The sequence below is a fragment of the Petaurus breviceps genome, unplaced genomic scaffold (genome assembly GCF_028583685.1).
Source record: "Petaurus breviceps papuanus isolate PSGF00001 unplaced genomic scaffold, PetGlider_PUasm1.0 99, whole genome shotgun sequence".
Taxonomy (NCBI): Eukaryota; Metazoa; Chordata; class Mammalia; order Diprotodontia; family Petauridae; genus Petaurus; species Petaurus breviceps.
The window spans coordinates 21,514,157-21,539,000 of record NW_027187465.1 but is presented as its reverse complement, the minus strand read 5'-3'; the positions used below and the strand labels follow the sequence as shown (position 1 = coordinate 21,539,000).

The 24,844-nt window shown below is 38.8% G+C and overlaps 1 protein-coding gene across 4 annotated transcripts in view; it reads right to left on the bottom strand.

Moving 5' to 3' along the window:
* ATXN2 (ataxin 2) overlaps nucleotides 1-24,844 on the bottom strand; it is a 123,645-nt gene that overhangs the window by 45,684 nt on the left and 53,117 nt on the right. For all 4 annotated transcript variants that reach the window (XM_069081474.1, XM_069081475.1, XM_069081472.1 and 1 more), the window contains exon 6: nucleotides 3,658-3,782. In XM_069081474.1, coding sequence (XP_068937575.1) covers nucleotides 3,658-3,782 — 125 coding nt within the window. The remainder of the gene's footprint in view (nucleotides 1-3,657; nucleotides 3,783-24,844) is intronic.

The following is a 24,844-nucleotide window of genomic DNA, read 5'->3' as shown; positions in this document are numbered from 1 at the left end:
TGAATTTTTTCTTAAAGACAAAGAAAGCTTGGCTAAAATGGTTTGTTAAGTGATGAAGTAGGAAAGTTGAGATTGGGACACAATCTTTTACTAGTGGTTGGAGGTAGTTCTTCAAACCTTGGTGGTCTGGTCCATGCATGGGGGAGGGGATGTTCAAGTACCAAAGCCAAAAAGATGTAGGGTGTGGACAGAAAGGACTATCATAGCTACCTTTCATCAGGTAAACTGTGAGAAAAAATGGTGACAGTATTTTGTGGTCACATTTCCCGTCTCACAAGAATTGCCTGAAAACATTGTATGAGGACAAGGGGTCAGATCTGTTCTGCCACGCACTAAGTGTGTATGATTTTGGTATATTGATTTCTCTAGGTCAGGAACTGCCACATAAGTGAAATGAAGCATTTAGATGGCATTATCTGTAAAGCTTTCTCTTCCCAATTCCAAAATTTTAAGTTGCTTTAACTGAGTTCTATTAAGTCATCCTAAATGGTCCCATTAGGCTCCATGAGACAATTTTCAGTAACACAGTACTTACAGCACTTTGAGGAAGGCAGCAGGTTACAGGAGAAATCTACTGGATTTTGAAGAATAAGGAAGTAGGTTCAAAACCTGTCTTTATCACTTGAAAAAGTCACTTGATCTCTCTAGGCCCGAGTTGCCTTAACTGTAAAGTGAGGGGGTTATACTAGATACCCAAGGTGCCTTCCAGCTCTATTTTTTTTTTTTTTTTGCTTTTTGGAGAGAGGGAAGGCAGGGCAATTGGGGTTAAGTGACTTGCCCAAGGTCACACAGCTAGTAAGTGTTAAGTGTCTGAGGCCGGATTTGACCTTATCCTCCTGACTCCACGGCTGGCTCTATTCACAGTACCACCTAACCATCCCCCAGCTCTATTTCTATGATTAAAAAATCTCCTTATGTTGATTCTTTCCCTCCTCTCATTCTCTTAATCCCCTACAATCTGGCTTCTACTCCATCATTCCACTGATGAGGTCAGAAACAGCCCTCTCCAAAGTTACCAATGATTTTTTAGGGGCCAAATCCAAAGGCTTTTTCTCAATTCTCATTCTCTTTGACCTTTCTGCAGTCTTTGTCTATAGGGATCACCCTCTTCCCCTGGATACTCTCTTCTCTCTTGGTTTTCAAGACATCCTTCTCTTGTCTTACCTCTGATTTATCTCATTCTTAAGTCTCCTTTTCTTGTTCTTCCCTCCACATCACATTCTCTGTCCTGAGCCCTCTTTTCCTCCCCCTCTATACTACTCATCATTTTCATGGATTTAATGACCATCTCTATGCTGATGATTCTCAAGTCTATTTATGCTGCCCCTACCCCTCTGGCTGACCTCCAATATCACATCTTCAACTGCCTTTCTGATACCTCAAACTAGATGTTCGTAAATGTTTTAAATACATCCAAACTGTACTTCATTATCTTTCCCACAGTGATGCTTCCCCTTTCCAAACTCCCGTTACTGCAGAGGACATCGCCATCCTAACAGGCCCTCAGGCTCACAAGCTAAGGAGTCATCCTGGGCTCCTCATGACTTCTCTCTCATTCCATATCCAAGGTGTTGTCAGTGTCTATCACTTTCACCTTCATAACAGCTCTCCAATACGCCCTTCTCTCCTCTGACATGGCCACCTTCCACTCCCCCCCGCCAAGTCATAATCATCTCACACCTCAACTACTATAATGATGTAAGAGTGGATCTGCCTGCCTCTAGTCTTTCCCCACTCCAATCCCTGAATCCAATTCAGTCACTAAATTTTTTCTAAAGCTCGGTTTCAACGACATCACTCTTCCTAATCAGTGATTCCCTATCACCTATCCCCTCCAGGATCAAATACAGATTCTTACTTGGTATTCAAATCCCTTCATAACCTAGCCCCCTCCTACGTTTCCAGTCTTCTCACACCTCCCTCCCCACAACATCCTCTCTGATGCAGTGACATGTCTAGCATGCTCTCCCTTTTCATGTCTGCCTTCTGGCTTCCCCGACGTCTTTCACAGGAAGCCTGCCCCAACCCGTCTGGATTCCAATGTCCTCTCTCTATCGAGCGTCTCCTATTTACCCCGTAGTCAGCTTGCTTGTGCGTATTTGTTTCCTTGCTGTCTCTGCCATTAGATTTTGAGCTCCTTAAGGACAGGAACTGTCACTTACCTCTCTTTGCATCTCCAAAGCTTAGCATAGCGTCTGGAATATAGTAGGCAAATAATAAATGCTTGCTACTCGTTTCAGAAATATTCAATAAGTTGAATAAGGTGATCATCATCATCAAAATGCTTCTAAGTATCCTCAAAGACATAATTTCTGTAATTATTCAACTGGCAAAATGATAACTAGTTGTTCCTACATCTGTAGAAAGATCAGGAGGTAGACTTCCCACTTAGAGCCTCCTTCACCAGAGGATGACAGTCAGTGGTGGCCAAGGATCCTTTTCAAGATGAAAACACATGCTCTAACTTGTGCAACATGAAGTTGGCTTTTACCTCCAGTAACCAGTCTAATCTCACTCTCTGGTCTCAGGTACCATGTCCCTTCCACTACACAGCTTACAAAGTGACTTAATCCTGGCCCTTCAGCCATTCATTAAGACACACATATACCATTCAACAAACTGTGTCCATTAAAGTTCTAAAAATTGTCCCTTAGAACCAAGGACACTAGACAATTCAAAAAAGAGAATATCATTTAAAACAATCTTGTGAAAATATCCCCTCTCACTTTTATTAGCTGATCACCTTACATCTAGTCTCTTCCTTTCTCCAACTGACTCTCCACAGAGCTGACAAATTAATATCCACAAAACTCCATGTCACCACACCATGCATGGCCATGCCACACAAATCTTCACTCATTTCTTGCTATTCTTCATCTAATCACAATCTATTGCCACTCCTAAAAACCATGTCCTCAGGAATGCAGGGAGAGCACCACTGAAATCAGCCTCTTCGAGGGTACTCCTTGAGGTGCATGGAGGAGACCCTGCAAGCTCTGGAAGGTTGGATACCGTTGGATGAGTTACAAAACTAGGTCTAGAAAAAGAGGCATCTGACAAATCAGTCTAGCTAAGAACAGGGTCTCTTCACCCCACACCAAAAGGGGGTGACTTTTATGTGATCAATGTTTTAGTCACAGCAATAACAAAGACCACACAGAGAGACCAACAGCAATATACTCATTTTCCTTTCAGCATCAGAGAAGTTTAGCTTCTTAAATGAAACAGACATTCATGGGAGACATCATTGACTGTAAAACTCCATTTGTTTTCAGATAGTGAAACCAGGTTATAACCCAGGCTAAGTGTATTGCATTTACCTTCTTCATCTACTAATCTGAATTAAGAAGCTATCTGTAATTTTGAATCACAAACATAATTCACTAGGAATTAATCTTACTCCTATGAGATTAGAAAAAAAATCGAGCATAATTCTTGAATTAGCAACTTGTTGCATCAAGAAATGTTCTTATTTACATAACTAATCAATTTTAAAGAAATTCACTTCAATTAATTCTCCTAAAAAACTAGGACTGCACAGGATAATCACATGTACAATGACCTAATTTCTTAAATTATCTAGTACTATAATACCTAGCCAAGTGCCTACCAGAGATAACTACACAATTAATGAACTGAATTGCAAATGTTACTTACAACATCGGTCTCTAAAGCCTCAAATTCTTCATTGGTGGCAGTTTCACCTCCATCCCATGGTTCAAGGTCCTTTTCTTTGTGTTCACCATTTACTTTAGCACTGATAGCTGAATCAGTAAAAGCATCTATAAAAGATTTTAAATGCAAGGTCACTAATCAGGCAAATAATTACAACGAATATTCATTAAACTAAAAAACAACTAAATAAGTGCACTGTTATAAAGTCTGAAAATCAACTTTAGACTTGCCAACACAATATTCACAATAAGGATGTTTTAAGATTCAATTAATTCAGATATGATTCAATGAAAACTGCCTATCATTCTGGATGGCTATTAAAGATAATTTCAAAAGTATACAATGTGAGGACATGTGATGCTATATTTTTTGTTGCTACAGTTAAATATATTATTAAATTATTTAAATAAATAAAATTATTAAAATAAATTATTTTAGATTTTTGAAGTGACAGAAAGATACCAGCTTTAAGAAAGGAATCTTTTGCTTCACAAATCCATTATGTATACATTTATATTATCTATGGCCAAAAACAAACAGATTTTATTCTCCAAATCCAAAAGATTTATATGCTAGGGACAGCTACTTTGGTCAGGGGGGGCAAAAAAAGCATTTTAAACAGAATAGAACAAAATCCAGGTGTCTGTAAAACTACTCTGTGTAAAGAAGGTCACTGCAACAATCAGAAATTCCAATAAGGAAAAAGAACAACTCTCTCAGTCCTAGGGAGTCCTCAAACAAAGGCTTCGTGTTGGGTATATTACAATGGAGACTCCTTTCACGTATGGGTTGGACTAACTAGCCTCTGAAATCCCTCTGAATTCTTAAAGTTGGTCACTATGGGATTCTGCAAAGTAGTGAGGAGCCTGGAGTCACTTTATTAAGAACCTGAGAGTCAGTTGTTCTCAATCCACCACTGGGTACCTTTCCTCCGTGAATCATTGAAGTCTGTCAATGTCTTGTTCTCCTATTACCCAGCAACAACAGCTTATAAGAACTAGAGGGCAGCAATGTCTAAGAAATATCCTCTAGCTGGAATGCAGAAACCAAGCAGGCATTAAGCATGCAGGAATTAGAGTTAGGGATTCAAATCCACCAGTTATGTGACCTTAGGCAAATCCTTTCCACATTTTCCATCTAAAAATGAAGAAATGAGATGACCTCTAGAGTTCTTTTCTAGCTGTAGATAGTTATGATCTTATGATGAAATACTGAGTTTACAACTCAAGCAGGGTATGCCCTCTGGTGGAGAATGTCAGCTCACAACCTTGGCCCAGTTCATCCAACTGGAGGTGTAACAAATTTGCCAGACACTGCCATCTCCACTCCTGGAATTTGCCAGCACATGTCAGAGAAGGACAGTATGACTGAACCTAGAAACCCTCTTTCAGATAAGGAAACAAAAGGAAAAAGTGCAATTGCTTTGGACATCCTGGGAACAAACCATCCCATAGCAGCTATACCTCAAGTGCTCTGGCCAAAAAAACATGGAGATGACAGGGCCACAGCATCTACACCAGCTGCTCTCACTCATACTAACTTCAAAATTACAAAAAGCTGTATGTGGCTGGTAGGGAATGCTAGGAGCTTTTCTCTCTCTATCCCTCCCTAAATCAGGTAAAAAGCCAGTAGTTTAGTCTATCAAGACTGCCTCCTTAGAACGACTGATAGTTATCTATCTGCCTTGGAGTACTGGGTTCATAAAACCAAGAGGGGGGTGTAGGGGTCATCTCATCCCAACACACAGCAAGCTGGAGATAGGGCACTCTGGGCCCAGATCTGGCCTTAGATAAGCTTTGTGACCATAGGTTAAGTCCTTTATGCTTCTGTCTCCTCATCTACAGAGAGGAGGTTGGACTCTGTGACTTCTCTTCCTTTCAGTTCCAAATCAAGAGAACCTCAAAAAAGTATACAGATTCAAAAGTGCTAGTGTCTAACATAGTAGTAGTGCATTTCACATAGTAGGTATTTACTGAAAACTGCTTGTTTTTGTTAAATTAGAGGATTCAGTACAACACAACATTAATATTTCTTCTTGGGTATCCTTTAAATAATGAAATTCATCTCATGTGGTTTTAGAATGTGAAGTTTTGTCTAATCTTCTCAAAATGAATTTAAATTCCTATTCAAAAAATAAAAGGAAAATCAAATAAATAAACCTCCATTTAGCCATGCTAAAACTACTAGATTTAGTAATTAGATGATCAATTTCTATCTTCAAATTCACATTAATATACTATTTACACTAGTTGTCAAAAATGTATTAATGGAAAAAAGAAACTAAGGCATAGTAGATTAAGCATCCAACATAAAAGATGTTAAACTTTTGGATCCAGGAAGCGAAAAGTCATGTGAAAAGAGTTGCAAAGAGCAAGTGAAAAAAACATTTTTTAAATTGAGCACTCCTTTTTCCTCTTTTAGAAGGTGTACATGTGCAAAAACAAAGGTACCCTGAATTCTATAAAATAACTTGTCTTAGGGAAAGGGTCAAGACCACAACAACCTGTCCTCAAAGCCTAAGTCTGATATGTAAAAGAAAGAGTTTTAAGTTGCTTACATGGGCATAACTTTAATTGAAAAAAAATTAAAGGGAGACTTCACAACTGGAGCCAACATGAAAATCATCTACATATTTCAAGTCCACTTAGCAACAACTTTTCAACCCTTTAATGATTTGGCCAACCATGATTTGATTTCTAATAAGGGACACATCCTGCCAACTTATTTTAAATTGCTTTGTCTTTCCTTTTTTATCATTAATCTGGGGTTTTGTGACACTATCCTGTTAAAATAATTATTCAAGTGTCAACAGTTATATATTAACTTCATTGCATGTTCGAGAAACAGTCAATAACAGAAGTAGAAAATTCAATAAATACAAGTACAAGGTGAAATAATTAGTTTTCATATCATTAAGTGTTTTGATCAGAATTAAAGTCCCACTTTTAAAATGAACTTTAGCAAATACAATACATAAAGGCAGAAAACTGAAGTGAGATGAAACTATTATTATTTGGTGGACTTTGGAAAAAACCTTTATCTGTAAGGCTTTTGTGCCACCTGGCAACAAATGCTATGCACTGGTGAAGATCCCAGTATTCCAACCATAGAGTTTTAACATTCATCGTATTACTTCATCCTATCTCTTTTTTAAGTAGTAGAGGCTGACCAAGTCTTACATACCTCATTCTGTACTGTAATGCAAATAATTTGTAAATACCTTTGAACAAGTACTCTAATTTTGTGCAATGTGGCAATATGTATTATTTTGTTATTACATTTGAGATATAACTGAATAGCAAGGAAATCAGCTGGCAGTGAAGAATTCTCAACAGGACAGTGGAAATTTGCATGCAGATTTTTATAGTGCCATAATACACAAGCCAAGTATATTAATTTCCATTACACAGTAGAGTGAGAAACGAGCATTATGACAGCAAGATGCAGTAACAAAATGGGACTGCTAAAAAAAAGTTACCTGTTTCTGAAGGAACTACAAATATAGAAAGAGAAAAAAATTAAAATAATCAGATAAAGTCAAAAAAGATTTAATTCTTCAGTCCTCAGTAAGCCTGTCTCAATACATCTATATGTACATGTGTGTATACATCCACATCCATACACACACACACACACACATACATACACACACACACACACACACACCTACTACAGAAAGCCTCTGCGGCCAAACACCCGACTCATAAATATCCCATAGAGACAAAGACAAGTAAGGCTGCCCAGGGACTCTCCCCTCCTCCTCCTCTCCACATCTATACCCCAAAATCCAAGAGGCAGCAACCCAGGTACCCTGAGCCAAGGGCTCCACTATGTGGCTGGAAGGAGACAATTAATCATCATCTCTTCCCCTTCTGAAGATATTTCCTTCCCTTTTTCTTTATATTTTACAAATTTCAGCTTCATAAACTTGATCTCAGAAATTCACTTCCTCACTAATATATCCTTTAGAATACATTCCCACTATTTGCCCTGTGACTTCAAGGTAATTTCTTTCTGTGCCTTTTTTGTTCCCTACACCATCATCCCTGCTCCATCTGTGAGCCAAAGCTGATTTTTGTCAAGCAACAGGCTTAAAGATAAATTTAAAATGAATTCAATTTCATTTGTTTTGATTAATCACAAGCATCATAACAATATTGTTTTCTCCATCTCTTCATTGCAAATATATAGTATTTCAACTAGATGTTGTGGGCTAGCCTACATAGCTAACTGACCTTTATAACATTATTTCACTAGGATAACAGAACTCCTAATAAACTTACAAATGAACTTTCAATAAAGACCAGAATGCATTCATGTAATTCAAAGATTTGCAATTCAACTGTAACTAAAGTTACATAATCTTTCTTTAAAAATTTTTTTGAAAAAGTTATTGTTCATTCCTTAATTTTGGGTGACCCACCACAGATAATGAAAACATAAGAATGACCCCTTTGAAAAAAAAACTGAAATGGATCAATAAGGATCCTTTTACCTTTAGTAAAAAAAAAAAAGACTCATTCAACCTACAGGCAACTCTTCGGCAAAGGGAATAAAACACTAAATTCAAGTCAGTCTTTAGTCAAAGGTACCTAAGGGGAATCCTAATAAGTTTCAACTTAAAACTACTGAAAACAGAACAAATTCAATAGGTTACCATTAATATAATTATAATCCCCCACAAAGTCCTGTTCCAATACCTGATGATGGCATGCAAGTGGCCTTGGGCCCCAAAAGCTGGACCAGCTAAGTGCAAGTTTTAACAGGTTTCATCATGCCAGAAGATTTCAAATAAAATCCTAGAATGAGTGAGCGTGGAGGGGACAGTTCATAAAAGCCTCAAGAATTATTTGATCACATAAGCCCACAGAAGAAAATTAAGTTCTATAATGGCCTTCAGGCTCATGTGGCACCATTTGGCTTTTTTGCAAGGACAGTAAAGTATTAAGAGGATGTAATATTCACAATTTTTAGACCATCTAGGAACATTAATTTAACAACAGGTATTCCAAATGGACAGCCTTTGCCCAATAACCAAAAGCTGAAATACTACTGCAAAGACTGAACTACTTCAATAGTGACAATACTAATGAGGGAAAATAATTAACCAGAAAACATAAAAAGTTGTGGCTAATAATGGTAAGATGGTTCATAGGCTCCCCCTACTGATAGAATGCTCATCAAACTGCTAAGTAAGACAAGACAGAAAAGATATAAAACATTGTTGACTGCCAAAACAGGAACTTTAAAAAAGACTAATAAAAATTATTTATATTAAGAAATTAATTTTAATAGGAATAAACATAAAATTTATATTTGGTCCCTCAAAAATTTACTTTTCAAGTCTGAGGTGACACAATTTACCTGAAAATGTTCTGAGGTTTTAATGGATTGCAAATTCAGTGAGTCAAGTGAGATACAGCAGAGGGTCCCATTTAGTGTTTGACAAGCCCTCAGAGGTTTCCCACAATGATTCAAAGGGTACTCATTTCAATATATGATTCTTTTCTGATAGAATGCCAAATTTGCTTCTGAAACATTATGAGACTATCATGATCAGACTCACAATGGTTTTCATCTTTGTGCAGTCATTATATCCAACTCTGACACCTCCTAAGAACAGCCTGTTCTTGCAGTTTTTCAACTTGACATCAAATTGTTTCCAAACTACCAATAAAGTTCAACATTAGGTTCAACATTCTTGCATGAATATGATTCCCAATGGTAAGAGGCATGTGCCTACTCTCATTTGCATACTCCACCGGAATACCTCCTTCCTTGTAGATTCCCTGTAATCTTAATGGATCAGCTGTGTAATTACATGATCAAGATATTATAATCACAGATAGGTGGTACAGTGCACAGATACACTGTCAGGAAGTTCAGGGAGTTCAAATCCAGCCTCAGATCCTTACTGTAGGGTCCTTGGCAAGTCACTTAACCTGTGTTTGCCACAGTTTCATCAACTGTAAAACTGGGATGACTGCCTACCATTCAGAGCTGTTGTGAGGACTGAATGAGAAAATATTTGTAAAGCCCTTCATAGTGCCTGGCACAGAGTAGATGCTAAAATAAATGGTTGCTCCCCGCTTCCTTTTCCTTTCTTACATTGCAAATGTCAAGTTTTTTTTTTTTTTAAAAAGATCCACTGGGCATAGGTATTTTACATGCCAACTTGAAATCACCACGGACCATAACACATTTTTCTGAAGAAAGGGTCCTTATATGGACTCTCACTGCAGGAGGAAGGCTGTTTTCTGATTTAAACTCATCCTCCACTTATATACCATTCTTCTATCTGGAAAATTTTTTAATAAACTGAAAATCAACACTGATCGGTTGTTCTAGCAATTTTTGTGAGATTGTAGTCTCAGAGTGTTAGTGGTAGAAAAGATGAAAATTACATCTGAAGAGATTATTTCCTTACAAAGGTTAATGTGTAGACAATATGTCCCCAAAAGCATTAGTGTAGTTTTAAGATTTAACTTAAAGATTTCTGTAACACTTTGTATAAATGTTGTTTTTAAAAAAAGGAACTGAATGTTAATACATCACTTGCCAGTAATTAAGAAAACACTTCACATCATAGCTAATTATTCATTTTCATCAACTGTTTAGGTGACTAAAAATGTACAAACAAGTCATATACAAGATAATAAAAATAACTGATAAAGGGAAGGCACTAGACTAGACTCAAGAGGGACTGGAAAAGAATTCCTGCATAAAGTGGGATTATAATTGGGAATTAAAGGAAGGCATGGAGGTCAATAGTCAGAGCAATGGAGAAGTGTTCTGGGCAAAAGGAGAGAATGCCCAAAATAGGGAAAGAGAGGGTCTTGTAAATGGAACAACAAGCAGGAGGCCAGGGTTACTGGACCTAAGAGTAAATATTGGGGAGTAAGGTGTGAGAAGACCAGAAAGGCAGCAGGAAGATACATTATAAAGGGTTTTGAATGGCATATAGGATTTTAGATTTAACTATCAAGGGGCAGAGTCAAGATGGCTGAGTAAAAACAGGACCTCTGTGGGGCTCCAGCTCTCACCACCTCCAATCCATGAAAAAGGGGACTCTGAACAAACTTTGGAGCTACAGAACCCACAAAATGACACAGAGAAGCTGACCTCCCACTGAGGACAGCCCCGCAGGCCAGCAGGAATTTGCCAGCACAGCACTCTGGGAGCCAAGCCCAGGTTTTAGCCCCAGGGGGTCCTGACCAGCCACCCACTGGAGGGACTCTAGATCACCAGCAGCTGTGGCAGTCCAGAATTATTAACACATAGATGCTAAGGATAAAGTGAGAGGTCAGTGCAGTGTGGACTTTGGGACCTAGTAGTTGGGAGTACGTAGGCTTTATCCCCGCTCCTCCCCAGGCCAGAAGCCATTGAGGGCTGCTGTGCAGCCGCCCCGTAGCAGCTTCAGCTCCTGGCCTGCAGAGTGTAGGGGGACCAAGCACCAGTCTGAGGGGTAATCGCTCTTGCTTTAACCTGCTTGGATCTGGATTGCAGTCTAGGGGGGAGGTCCTGGGGTGTGTGTCCAGCTTGCCAGAGCAGGTGGAGGCCTCAGAGAGGGCACCCAACTAATACCTCCGGCAGCTGAGAAAACCCCAGCGTTTCGTACGAAGCTCCCCTGTCTGGTGGCAGAGTCCTACTGTGGCAAAAAGACCAAAAGTCAAGTAATTGAGTGGCAACATAACCAGACAAAGGAGGCAAAGCAAACAGAAGAATCCAACATCAGACTCCTATTTTGGGGACAAAAAGGATCGAAGCATGAAGGAAGACAGTGGAGTCGGAACTCCTGCACCAAAAGCTTCAAAGGAAAATAGGAGCAGGTAACAGGCCATAGAGGACTTTATGTTATTTTTTTTTTAAAGCAATTGGGGTTAAGTAACTTGCTCAAGGTTACACGCCCAGGTGTTTCTGGGTGGGTGCTAAGTGTCTGAGCCCGGATTCGATCCCAGGTCATCCCTACTCTGGGGCCAGTGCTCTTACTCGCAGTGCTACCTGGCCGCCCCTTTTTTTGTTTGTTTGTATAGAAGGGCAATTGGGGTTAAGTGCCTTGCCCAAGGTCACGTAGCTAGTTTTTGGGTTAAGTGTCTGAGGCCACATTTGAACTCAGGTCTTCCTGACTCCAGGGCCAGTGCACTATTCATTGCGCCACCTAGCTGGCCCCATAGAGGACTTTAAGAAGCAGATAAGAGAAATGGAGGAAAAATTGGGAAGAGAAATGAGAACAATGCAAGAAAATTATGAAATGAGAGTCAACAGCCTGACTGAGGAAAATAAAACTTTCAAAAACAGACTAACTCAAATGGCAAAAGAGGCTCAAAAAGGCAATGATGAGAAGAATGCCTTAAAAAGCCGAATTTGCCAGATGGGAAAAGAATCTAAAAAGCTCACTGAGGAGAACCATTGCCTCAGAATTAGACTGGAGCAAATGGAAGCTAGTGACTTTATGAGAAATCAAGATGCTGTTAAACAGATCCAAACAAATGAAAGAATAGAAAGCAATATGAAATATCTCATGGGAAAAACCACTGGCCTGGAAAATAGATCCAGGAGAGATAATTTTAAAATTATTGGACTACCTGAAAGCCATGATCAAGGAAAGAACCTAGAAATCATCCTCCAAGAAATTCTCAAGGAAAACTGCCCTGATGTTTTAGAACCAGAGGGCAAAATAGAGGTTGAAAGAATCCACCGATCACCTCCTAAAAAAGATCCCAAAAAGAAAACTCCTAGAATATTATAGCCAGGTTCTGGAATTCCCAGATCAAGGAGAGAATATTACAAGCAGCCAGGAAGAAACAATTTGAATATTATGGAAACGCAATCAGGATAACTCAGGATCTGGCAACTTCTACACTGAGGGGCTGAAGGGCTTGGAATATGATATTCTGGAGGGCAAAGGAGCTGGGATTAAAACCAAGAATCACCTACCCAGCAAAACTGAGTATCATGTTTCAGGGGAAAATATAGTCATTCAGTGGAACAGAGGACTTTCAAGCATTCTTGCTGAAAAAACCAGAGCTGAACAGAAAATGTGACATTCAGGTACAAGAATCAAGAGAAGCATGAGAAGGTAAACAGGGAAAAGAAATCTTAAGGAACTTATCAAAGTTGAACTACTAACATCCCTACATCGAAAAACAATAACTGTAACTGATGAAACTTTTCTCAGTATGAAAATAGTTGAAGGGAATATATATATGTCTATAGCGGAGGACGTATGAATACATATGTGAATGTGTATATATATGTTTAAAGGTATACATAAAGGACACAGGACCAATTTAATAGGAAGAGAAGATACTTAAAAAGTGAAATTAAGAGGTGAGAGAGGAATATAATGAGAGGAGATGGGGAGAGACAGAATGGGGTAAACTATCTCATATAGAAGAGGCAAGGGAAAATGGTTACAATGGAGGAGAAGAATAGGAAGGCAAAAGGGAATGAATGGGTAAACTTTATTCTCACTGAATTTGGCTCAGGGAGGAAATGAAATACACACTAAATAGGGTATCTCACCCTACAGGAGAGTAGGGGGAAAGGGGATGAGAGGGGGGATGATGGAAGGGAGGGCAGGCTGGTGGGGAGGGAAGTTGGAAGCACCCACTTTTGAAAAGGGACGGGATCAAAGTAGAGAATAGAACAAGTGGGAGGTGGGATAGGAGGGAGGGAAATATAGTCAGTCTTTTACAATATATCTACTATGTTACTGTTTTGCATTAGCCACACATGTACACCTTATACTGAACTGCTTATCTTCCCAGTAAGGGTGAGTGACAAGGGAGGAAGGAAATGAATCTGGAATTCAAAGTTTTAAAATCAAATGTTTAAATATATATATATATATGTATATATACACACTATTATTAATACTATTTTACATGTAATTGGGAAATAAGATATACAGGCACTGGGGCATAGAGATCCACCATGTCCTACTGGAAAAGTCGAAGGGAGTATGGGAAAAGATATGGGAGAGAGCAGATTGGAGGAGGGGATATCCTGTGGGACTACTTTTTTTGGGGTGGTGGGTAGGGGGAAAATGGGGAGAAAATTTGTCTCAAAATCTTGCAGAAATGAATGATGTAAATCAGAAGTTAATGAAGCATTTGAAAAATTTAAAAAAAATACCACTAACACAAAAAAAGATTAACTATCAGGTTTATAATAGGTTTTGTTTTTCTCATGGGGAGAAATACAATCATATCACAGAGATCTTTGGCTGATTAAAATAAAATAGAGAAGGAGAGAGAAAAGAAACAGTGTTTTATGTTTTTCTTCTGACCCTTGAATCAAAATCAGAAATAGTTTATCAAGGAGCAAGCTTCTTATACCTTAGTCAAGCTAATTTCATACTTCTTTGTTCATAGGTATGTCCTTCATATAGGATATAGGATGTGATCGTTCCAAAGTACCTATCAGCTATAAATAGATTTCACTAGCATTTCAAAACCTATCAAATTTCTCACATAAAAATATGCTTTTACTCTATTTTCTTTTCTTTCTTTCTTCTTTTTTTTTTTGTTTTTTGGAGGGGGAAGGGCAGGGGAATTAGGGTTAAGTGACTTGCCGAAGGTTATAGGACTAGTAAGTGTTAAATATAGCTGGGTTTGAATTCAGGTCCTCCTGACTCCAGGGCCAATGCTCTATTCACTGCACCACCTAGCCGCCCCCTTTCACTCTATTTTCACAAATTTTTGCCTAATACTTTTATTTTTCCTGAAGATGCTCTGTTTGTATGTCTTAGGGAAATATATCTGTGGTTCCGCCTATTTCCTAATACTTTTATTTTTCCTGAAGATGCTCTGTTTGTATGTCTTAGGGAAATATATCTGTGTTTCCTAAATTTCCCCTAAATCTGAGCAGCAGTAACAAAACATCATCTGAGGTTCCCAATCCTTCATGAAGACATATAATTTCAGAAATATGCAAGAGTTAAGAGAAAAAGTATAATCACAGGTTGAAGTAACACCAAAAAAGGATAGGGGATGCCAAAAGAAGTAAAGCAAGAAAAGAGAATCAACGAAATATTTTTAAAAATCAGAAGAAAACAAGTTCAAAAGGAGGGATAGACAAAATAGATTAACTTTGTAACTAATACATTAAATTTAACAAACTTAAAAAACTCACCAAGCTATATGTAATCAGATTCATGGTTGTCATATACACAATTCTCTTCTTTATATAAGGAATTGTTTGCATTTTTCGATGTTTACCAAGTTCATAAAAGTAAAGAAAATTGGGATTTGAAAAGAAAAAAAGGGATTTGAAAAAAATATGCCATATCAAGCTGGAAATGTTTTACATGAATTCATATGTATAATGCGTTTGCCTTGCAAGGCTAGGGAGGGAGGTGAATTTTGGTACTAAAAATTAATTAAAATTGAATGAGAAAAAAATATGGACAACACAATTTTTTTTCAAATGCTTTATTAACTTCTGATTTACATCATTCATTTCCGCCAGAGTTTGAGTTACAAATTTTCTCCCCATTTTTCCCCTACCCACCGCTCCAAAATAGCAGTCCCACAGGATATCCCCTCCTCCAATCTGCTCTCTCCCATATTTTCTCCCATACCCCTTTCAACTTTTCCAGTGGATCTCTATGCCACAGTGCCTGTATATCTTATTTCCCAATTACATGCAAAATAGTATTAATAATAGTGTGTGTGTGTATTTATATTTAATATAAATATACATATATATAATATATATTTAAGCATTTGATTTTAAAACTGACTATATTTCCCTCCCTTCTATCCCACCTCCCACTTGTTCTATTCTCTACTTTGATCCCGTCCCTTTTCAAAAGTGGGTGCTTCCAACTTCCCTCCCCACCAGCCTGCCCTCCCTTCCATCATCCCCCCTCTCATCCCCTTTCCCCCTACTCTCCTATAGGGTGAGATACCCTATTTAGTGTGTATTTCATTCCCTCCCCAAGCCAAATTCAATGAGAATAAGGTTGACCCATTCTCTTTTGCCTTCCTATTCTTCCCCTCCATTGTAACCATTTTCCCTTGCCTCTTCTGTATGAGATAGTTTACCCCATTCTGTCTCTCCCCATCTCCTCTCATTATATTCCTCTCACCTCTTAATTTCACCTTTTAAGTATCATTCCTTCCTGTTAAATTGGTCCTGTGCCCTCTATCTATGTAAACATATACACACATTCACGTATGTATTCATATGTCCATATACCCTCATATATATATACATATATATATATATTTCTATTCCCTTCAACTACTGACAAAAGTTTCATCAGTTACAATTATTGCTTTTCCATGTAGGAATGTTAATAGTTCAACTTTGGTAAGTTCCTTATGATTTCTTTTCCCTGCTTACCTTCTCATGCTTCTCTTGCTTCTTGTATCTGAATGTCAAATTTTCTGTTCAACTCTGGTTTTTTCAGCAAGAATGCTTGAAAGTCCTCTATTCCACTGAATGACCATATTTTCCCCTGAAACATGATAGTTTTGCTGGGTAGGTGACTCTTGGTTTTAATCCCAGCTCCTCTGACCTCCAGAATATCATATTCCAAGCCCTTCAGCCCCTCAGTGTAGAAGCTACCAGATCATGGGTTATTCTGATTGTGTTTCCACAATATTCAAATTGTTTCTTCCTGGCTGCTTGTAATATTCTCTCCTTAATCTGGGAATTCCGGAACCTATATTATTTCTAGGAGTTTTCTTTTTGGGATCGTTTTTAGGAGGTGATCGGTGGATTCTTTCAACCTCTATTTTGCCCTCTGGTTCTAAAACATCAGGGCAGTTTTCTTTGAGAACTTCCTGGAGGATGATTTCTAGGTTCTTACTTTGATCATGGCTTTCAGGTAGTCCAATAAATTTTAAATGGTCTCTCCTGGATCTATTTTCCAGGTCAGTGGTTTTTCCCACGAGATATTTCACATCGCGTTCTATTCTTTCATTTGTTTGGATCTGTTTAACAGCATCTTGATTTCTCATAAAGTCATTAGCTTCCATTTGCTCCAGTCTAATTCTGAAGCAACGATTCTCCTCATTGAGCTTTTGAGATTCTTTTTCCATCTGGAAAATTCGACTTTTTAAGGCAAGATTCTTCTCCTCTTTGCCTTTTTGAGACTCTTTTGCCATTTGAGTCAGTCTGTTTTTTAAAGTGTTATTTTCCTCAGTCAGGCTGTTGACTCTCATTTCATAATTTTCTTGCATTGTTCTCATTTCTCTTCCCAATTTTTCCTCCACTTCTCTTATCTGCTTCTCAGTCCTCTATGGCCTGTAACCAACTTGTATTTTCCTTTGAAGCTTTTGGTGCAGGAGTTCTGACTTCACTGGCTTCCTCCTGTTCCATGCTTTGATCCTTTTTGTCCCCAAAATAGGAGTCTAATGTTGGAATCTTCTGTCTGCTTTGTTTCCTTTGCCTGGTCATGTCACCCCTCAGTCACTTGACCACTGGGCTTTTTGCCACAGTAGGACTCTGCCACCAGACAGGGGAGCTTTCATCCCAAACGTTGGGGTGTTCTCATCTGCCGGAGGTGCCCTCTCTGAGGCCTCCACACTCTCTGGCAAGCTAGTCACGCACCCCAGGACCTCCACCCTAGACTGCAATTCAGATCCAACAGGATTAAAGCAAGAGCAATTACCCTTCAGACTGGTGCTTGGTCCCCCTACACTCTGCAGGCCAGGAGCTGAAGCTGCCACATGGCGGTGGCTGGCTGTGCCAGAGTCTCAGCAGCTTCTCGCCCCGGGGGCAAAAGCCATGCACTCACACTTACTGGGTCCCAAAGTCCAGACTGTACTGACCTCTCACATCTATGTGTTGATAAATCTGGAAACGGCCACAGCTGCTGCTGATCTGGAGCCCCTCTGGCCAGCAGCTGGTCAGGCCTGCCCTGGGGTAAAGCCTCAGCATGGGGCTGGGCTTGGCAACCAGAGCGCTGCACTGGCCGATTCCTGCTGGCCTGCCGGGCTGTCCTCAGCGGGAGGTTAGCTTCTCTGTGTCATTTTGTGGGTTCTGCAGCTCCAAAGTTTGTTCTTTTTACATGGATTGGGGAAGGTGGAAGCAGGAGCAACAGGGAGGTCCTGCTTCTATTCCACCATCTTCCACACAATATTTTCTTTAAAAAATCATGATTTGAGGGTGGTTAGGTAGAGCAGTGAATTGAACACCAGCCCTGGAGTCAGGAGGACCTGAATTCAAATCAGGCCTCAGACACTTGACACAATTACTAGCCATGTGACTTTGGGCAAATCACTTAACCCCAATTGCCCTCCAAAAAGCAACAAAGAAAAATCATGATTTTACAGATGGAGGCATAAGTTCCTAGCCAACAGCATGGCCTTAATAAGAACAGGTAATTCCTGGTCTCCTATCCAGGTCGCCTTCAAGTCTCAACTAATAGCCTAACTTCTTGCAAGAGGCTTTTTCCAGGTCCCTCTCAATGCTAGTGGCTTCTCTCTGAGATTACTTCCAATTTACCCTGTATTTATCTTATATGTACATAGTTGTGTACTGTTGCAGCCCCCATTAGATTGTGAGCTCTCTAAGACCAGGGACTGCTTTTGTCTTTCTTTGTACTCTTAGAATTTAGCACTGTGCAGGACACATACTCAGAGCTGAATGTGTGTCGGGTAACTGACAAATTACCCTAATTTCCTTTTTATAGAGTTATTAAACTGTCAGTTCAAGGAAATAAGGCAGACATAATTCAATTTTGTCACAGAATTTTTTTTCTTTTTACCAAGTTTCCTACGATACCAGTAAAATTGAGAACTCTGGCTGGGTAATAGTATGATTATCTGGTTAAGACAGACTCCTCAGACAACAAGTGGAGTACAGGGTTCAATTCTGGAGGCACAATTTTAAAAGGACTGTTTAAGTGAAAGAGATCCTGACAGTCTGAACTGAGGCAACACAGGTATGCTTTTGGTGGAGGTGGTACACTATCAATGGTAATGAAGAGGAAGAAAGATGAGAATAATGACAGAGAAAAAAGAAAATCAAGAAGACTTCAGAAAGCCAAAGATGAACTAGAAGAATGAGTGAGAGGGAGAGAGAGAGAGAGAAAGAGAGATTCAAAGTGAGATGGAGAAAGGGGCTTTGAAAGAAATAGGGAGTTCAATTTGATGTGGCATTTGAACAGAAACATGCCTCAGGGGAAAAAAGGCAGTGCCAAATACATAGATTTAAGGGCAAAGTATGAAAATTATAGCTAAGTCTATGGGAGGTACTAAACTATAAGTGAAGTGAGTTGAGAACCAAGATGTATGGGGCATCTACACTTACAGGATGGGAAGAGAAGGCATCAAAAGTAAAAGAGCAAACAGAAAGGAAGACAACTAAAATAGAAGAATCAAAGAATATGAAAGCTGCAAGGGGTGAGACAAAGCATCTAATGCAAATTTTCATTTGACACATGAATAAACTGAGGCCCAAGGAGGCAAAAGTACTTGGGTGGGATGAATCAACTAGTTAGTGGGAAGAACCAGAACTTGCACTAGGGTCTTCTAATAGCCAGTTCATCAGGTTTTTTTCTTCCACATTACTGTCCTTCCAAAGGAGAAAGTCTCAAGAAGGAAGAATTTAAAATACATATAGCTACAATTTATGAAGACTCCTAATAACCTCAATATCAATTCACAAAATGGAACTATACTAAAAGCCTACAATTTAACCATTAAGGAATGGATTCTGCAATTGTTTCTGTATCCTACTTATCTTTTCTTTTACTTCTTCCTTCTGTTGCCTATCATCACTTTCTCTTCAGGACACAGGAAAATTCAAATTCAACAACTTAAGGTACTGAGTCTCAGATTAATTGGCACTTTATTACTAACACAAGATCCCATCACGGACATAACTGCATGCTATTATCTCACAACTGCTTTGGAGTTTTCCACAGATGTGGCAAGCATGTTTCTAGGTTAGGCCTGAGGGAGACAGAATTACCAAAAGAAATTCCATCAGACACCAACCATCTGACAGTCCAAAAAGTACATCTATTATACACCTGAGGTTACTTTAAGAGATTATTTGGAAGTGTTTGAAAACAACATATAAGATGAACTGACTGATGTATTCACTCCCAATTTCCCATCATAGCTTCTCTATACCTGTGCCTCCTATAACAGTGAAGATTCAAGATTCAAACTCTGGCTGTAAATCCAGAACTCTTTCCAGTACACCTTGCTACCTCCACTGCAAAATGAAAAAGAACAGTACCTACCTCACAGAATTCAGAGGAGCAATGAGATAATATTGAGTAAAGTTCTTTGGAATCCTTAAAATGCTATATAATTTCTAGGCATTATAATGATTATCCAAAATTCACAAAAAAGTAAATGACATCTGTGAGACTTTGTTCTAGACTCAAAAAACTAAAAGCGATAGTAAAGCTCAGTCATTTGGAAATAACAGTGGTCATGTTGCTGAAAATCTAAATTAAGAAATGAAAACTGTTTAGAAGTAGGGTAAGAGGCATTTAATAAAATAAACCAAGACACAGCTTTCACTCCAAGCATTTGGCTGTTCCCTATTTAAGCTGCGATGTTAGGTCATTTTCTTTGGCAAAATAGCAATGTAGTCTAGCGTACAGGACCAACTTATTCTCCCTTTGAGTTTCCTTCCCTGACCAAGTATTTACTAAGTGTTCAACAGGTTCCAGGGACCTTGTGAAGGGTCCTGGGGACAGAAAGACACAAGCACTTGCCCTCAAAGGAACTTCCTTTCTATTAGTGAGGAAAAGAACAGGAAACAACATCTACTTAAGAAAAGAAATATTATGCAATTTCCAGAGAGAAGGGTACTCTTAAGTAGTCATGAGATCATCAGGAGAAACTTCAGGTGAGAAGTGGCACATAAACTGAGATGTGAAAGAAACTAAAGGTTCAAAGAAGAGGTAAGTAGGGAATTGCTTCCAGAAATGAGAAAAAACCAGAAATGAGGTGCAAAAGGACAACTGTGGGAGAAAAAGACAATCAGTTTAAGCTTACTGTAAAAAATCAAAAACAGTCGGCAGGAAGCAAGAACGTCTTTCAATGCCAAATACTGGAGAAGGGATCTGGCTCTACAGGTTAGAGGGAGCAGCTGAAGGTTCCCGAGCAGAGGATCAGCTGGTCAGATCTGCATTCGTGTGGAAAATAAACCGAAGAGGTGAGAGATGTGGAAAAGTCCACCTGAGAGGGGACACGTTTCAGAACAATGGTGGAGCAAGAAGCAACGAATTCAAGAAATATTCTAGAGGTGGAATGGACAAGACTTGGCAATGGATTGGTTTCATGAGGAAGAGGGAAGGGCTGAATGTAGCAGATGTCTGTCTTCAATGTGACAGCTAGGGGACTGGAAAGTGCCCTCCACAAAATGAGAAACTCAAAGCTAGTGCAGTGAGAAGAACAAAGAACATGGAGCTCCATGGCCTGAGCTCCCATCAGAGCTGCTGCCTACGGGACCCTGGGAAAGTCACTTAATCTCTTTGGGCCTAAGTTTCCCCATCAGTAAAAAGAAAAGGTTGTATGTACTAGATGGCCCCTCAAGAAATGGGGAGAGTTAGGGGAAAGTACACTAAGTTCTACTGGACCCAAACTGAGTATGATGTCTCTCTAACTGGATATCCCACAGGCAGCTGGTAATAGCTCAGGAAGAAAAAAAAGGCTGCGTATGTACAATATCCTAAATCTTAAGAGTAGCTGTGAACAAAGACTTTGGGGGCAGCAGGCATAGATCCAAGTCATCAGTCAAGTCAAGAAGAGAATTACTGAGCAATTGCTATGTGCCAGGTCCTGTGCTAAGGGACGAGGACACAAAGGTAAAAACAGTTCTCACTCTCAAGGAGTTCATATTCTAATAGGGGCAACAACACACAAAATAACACACATGCAAAAGAAACACAGAGAAATGGGAGGTAATTTTTTTTTTAAACAGAAGAGAAAGCGAAATGTCAGAAAAACAAACTGATCTAAAGAACAAGACTGAAGAAAAAAAAATAGTCAGACTACCTGAAAAAATACAATTAAAATAAAAAGAATCTTGATACAATATTTTAAGAAATTATCAAGAAAAACTGCCCTGAATTATTTAACAAGAAGACAAAGCAGAAACAGGGAAAAAAAAACCACCAATCATCACCTGAAGGAGAGCCCAGGAGGAAAACTTATAGGACTATCACAGTCAAGTTTCAAAGCTCTCAGGTTAAGGAGAAAATATTGGAAGAAACAAGAAGAAAACAATTTAAATATAGTGGAGCTACAATAAAGATCACAGAAGACATAGCAGCCACTATATTGAAGGACCCTAGGTCTTAGAACACTATATCCCATAGAGCAAAAGAGCTGGGGTTATGACCAAGTATTAACTTACCCAACAAAGTTAAGTAAAATCCTGAATGAAAAAAAAAAAAAAAGACACTTAGAGAACTCAAAGACTTTCAGAATTTTGTCACAAAAACCCCAGAACTTAAGGGTAAAATTTGACATATAGCATCCAGGAGAAATATAAGAATTAAAGACCAATTATAAAGGACTCAATAAGGTCAAATTTGTTATTTTGCATATATTAAAATATTAGCAGTACTCTTATGGTTGTTTTCATTATTTGGGTAGTTTGAAAGAAATGTTTGGGCCGAGCTGAGTATGATGGAGTGAGTCTAAAAAAACAAAACCACGTAGAGAGATAAGAAGTAATTATGTCATATGAATGAGGCATAAAATGAAAAACTGATACAGAAGCTAGGAGGGAAGAGGGTGAGTAATGCTAGAACCTTAATCTCACAAAGAATGAGTTGAAGAGAAATAACTCTGTGTGTGTGTGTGTGTTCTAAATTCAGAAAGAAATAAGAGCAAGGGGACAGGGTGGGGGGTGCAGGGAGAAAGGATAAGGGAAATACTTTTTTAGAGGGGTGGATAGGTTAAGGAACAGGAGGGCAAGGTAGTGAGCAGAAGTAAAACAGAGAAGTGAGGAGAAATAAGGTAAATAGGATGAGAAGCATAGTGAGGGAAAAATAGGAAGGAGGAAAATATACAAGTATATTTTAGCTTAGAATGTGATGGAATGAATTTAGCCATAAAATGAAAATGGATAGCATATTAAAAATTTTAATTCAGCAATATGTTGGGTTTCAGGAAACATAAAAATGAGAGACATGCACAAAGATAAAATAAAGGGTAGGAATGGAGTTTATTCCGTAAAAAAAAAAAAGCAGGGATAGTAATCATGATCTCAAAGATAAAACATTTAATTGAAAGTGAAAAATAAAGAAACTACACTATGTGTCAGTGTAATGGCAAGCACAAAAGTAGTTTACACCTTGTTTCAAGCTATTGAATTAACACCTTGTTTCAGTCTGTTAAGAAATAGAATGTTTAGGGTGGCTAGGTGGCACAATGAATAGAGCACCAGCCCTGGAGTCAGGAGGACAGGAGTTCAAATCCAGCCTCAGGCACTTAACACAAAAAACTAGCCTGTGACTTTGGGCAAGTCACTTAACCCCAATTGCCCTCCAAAAAGCAAAAAAAAAAAAAAAATAGAATGTGTGAACTCCTGGGGAAGGAGCTGATGATTATATAAGGAGAGCCCCAGGGAAGACTCTTATGGTGGCAGAGTGAAGGAGAAAACTTTTGTGGTATCCCAGCACTCTGTCTGCTCTGTCTGTGTTGATGTTTGTTTGTGATACTTTGTACAGAAGCCCTGGGACCTTACTGGAAGCCTGAAAGAGGATTTTCTCGTTCTATGTGTACAGAAGTCCTGGAGGAGGATTTTGAAGGTCCTGGAACTTTACTGATGATTTGTGCTGACCTCATGAACCTTGTTTGTGGGTCTGTGCTGATTTCTATGTTGATGATTTGTGTTGACTTCTCAGACCTTGTTGGTGGATCTGAGTTGATTTCACAAGCATATAGTGAACTAATAATGGTGCCGGCAATGTGTATGAATATTATTGTGGTTCTGGTAAGCTTTGTCTTCCCAGAAATAGGAACTATGGACTTCAGGTGGACTGGACACCGTGAGCTTCAATGTGGAATGGGAACTGGATGAAGAACTGGACAAGGAGCTGGACAAGGAACTGGGAGCTTCCTGCCTTTGAATCCAGGTGACAATTGGAACTGAGACTGACGTCCAGCCTGGAGTCAAGCTGAAAGAAGACCACTTGGATATTGTGCACTAACTGAGAAGATTATGATTTACTTGTGACCAAGGGGTGGATGGCCTGTGTATTTTCCACTACTCCTTAAGAGATTACTGAATAGTGACTGATTACTGAGTGACTGATGATTGAATAGTGACTAATGACTAAATAGTGACTGATTTGTAACTTACTATGCACCATGAGTGGAGAACTTTGACTATTGTATTTTGTGACCCTTAAGGATGATTGAATGATTGAGTTACTAAATGACTGCACTTTGTTGAAAATTATTGTGACCACTTTGGTGAAAAACTATGTGGCCATTTTAGTGATAAGTCATTGTGAATGCTGTATTTTGATTTTCTGTGATATGTTGTAACACCGGGAATGCTGTACCTTGATTTTCTATAAATGTTTTGCTCTGATTTGTTATTGAATAGTGTTCACTATACTATGTAATCAGAACCTTAAAAGCTGTTCACAGTAGCATTCTTCTGGAAAGCTGCTCGTGCATGGCTTTACAATCAGCAATACTGTTTTAGACCATTTAAAATACCTAGACAGTATAAAATACCTGAGCATATACCTGCCAAAACAAAGGAACTATATGAACATAAAAATAAAATACTTTTTATACAAATAAACTCAGATCTAAATAACTGAAGTAGTATTTATTGTTCATAGGTAGGTAAAGACAATATAATTTTTAAAAGACAATTATACCTAACTAATCTATTCAATGTCATCCCAATTGTGTGCATCCCTAATGATGGCACAAGTCAATAGATAACTGCTGCCAAAATCTTGATTGGGTGATAAATATGTATTGAATGAACTGCCAAGGAGGAAAGGCTATCAAGTGATGGTGATAGAGAATTAGAAAATAGCAATAGGAATTCAAATTCTCCTACTATGACCAACGGATGGGGGAAGGGAGTTTGAGTGAATGTATAACCACTGCCTGAAAGGGAGTCCAGGAAAGCTATGTAATCAGGAGGGAATCAGGTCTCAATGCAAACAGATGTAAAGAGTAAGAAAAGGTTTGACACAAGGAGCTGATAAGATCAT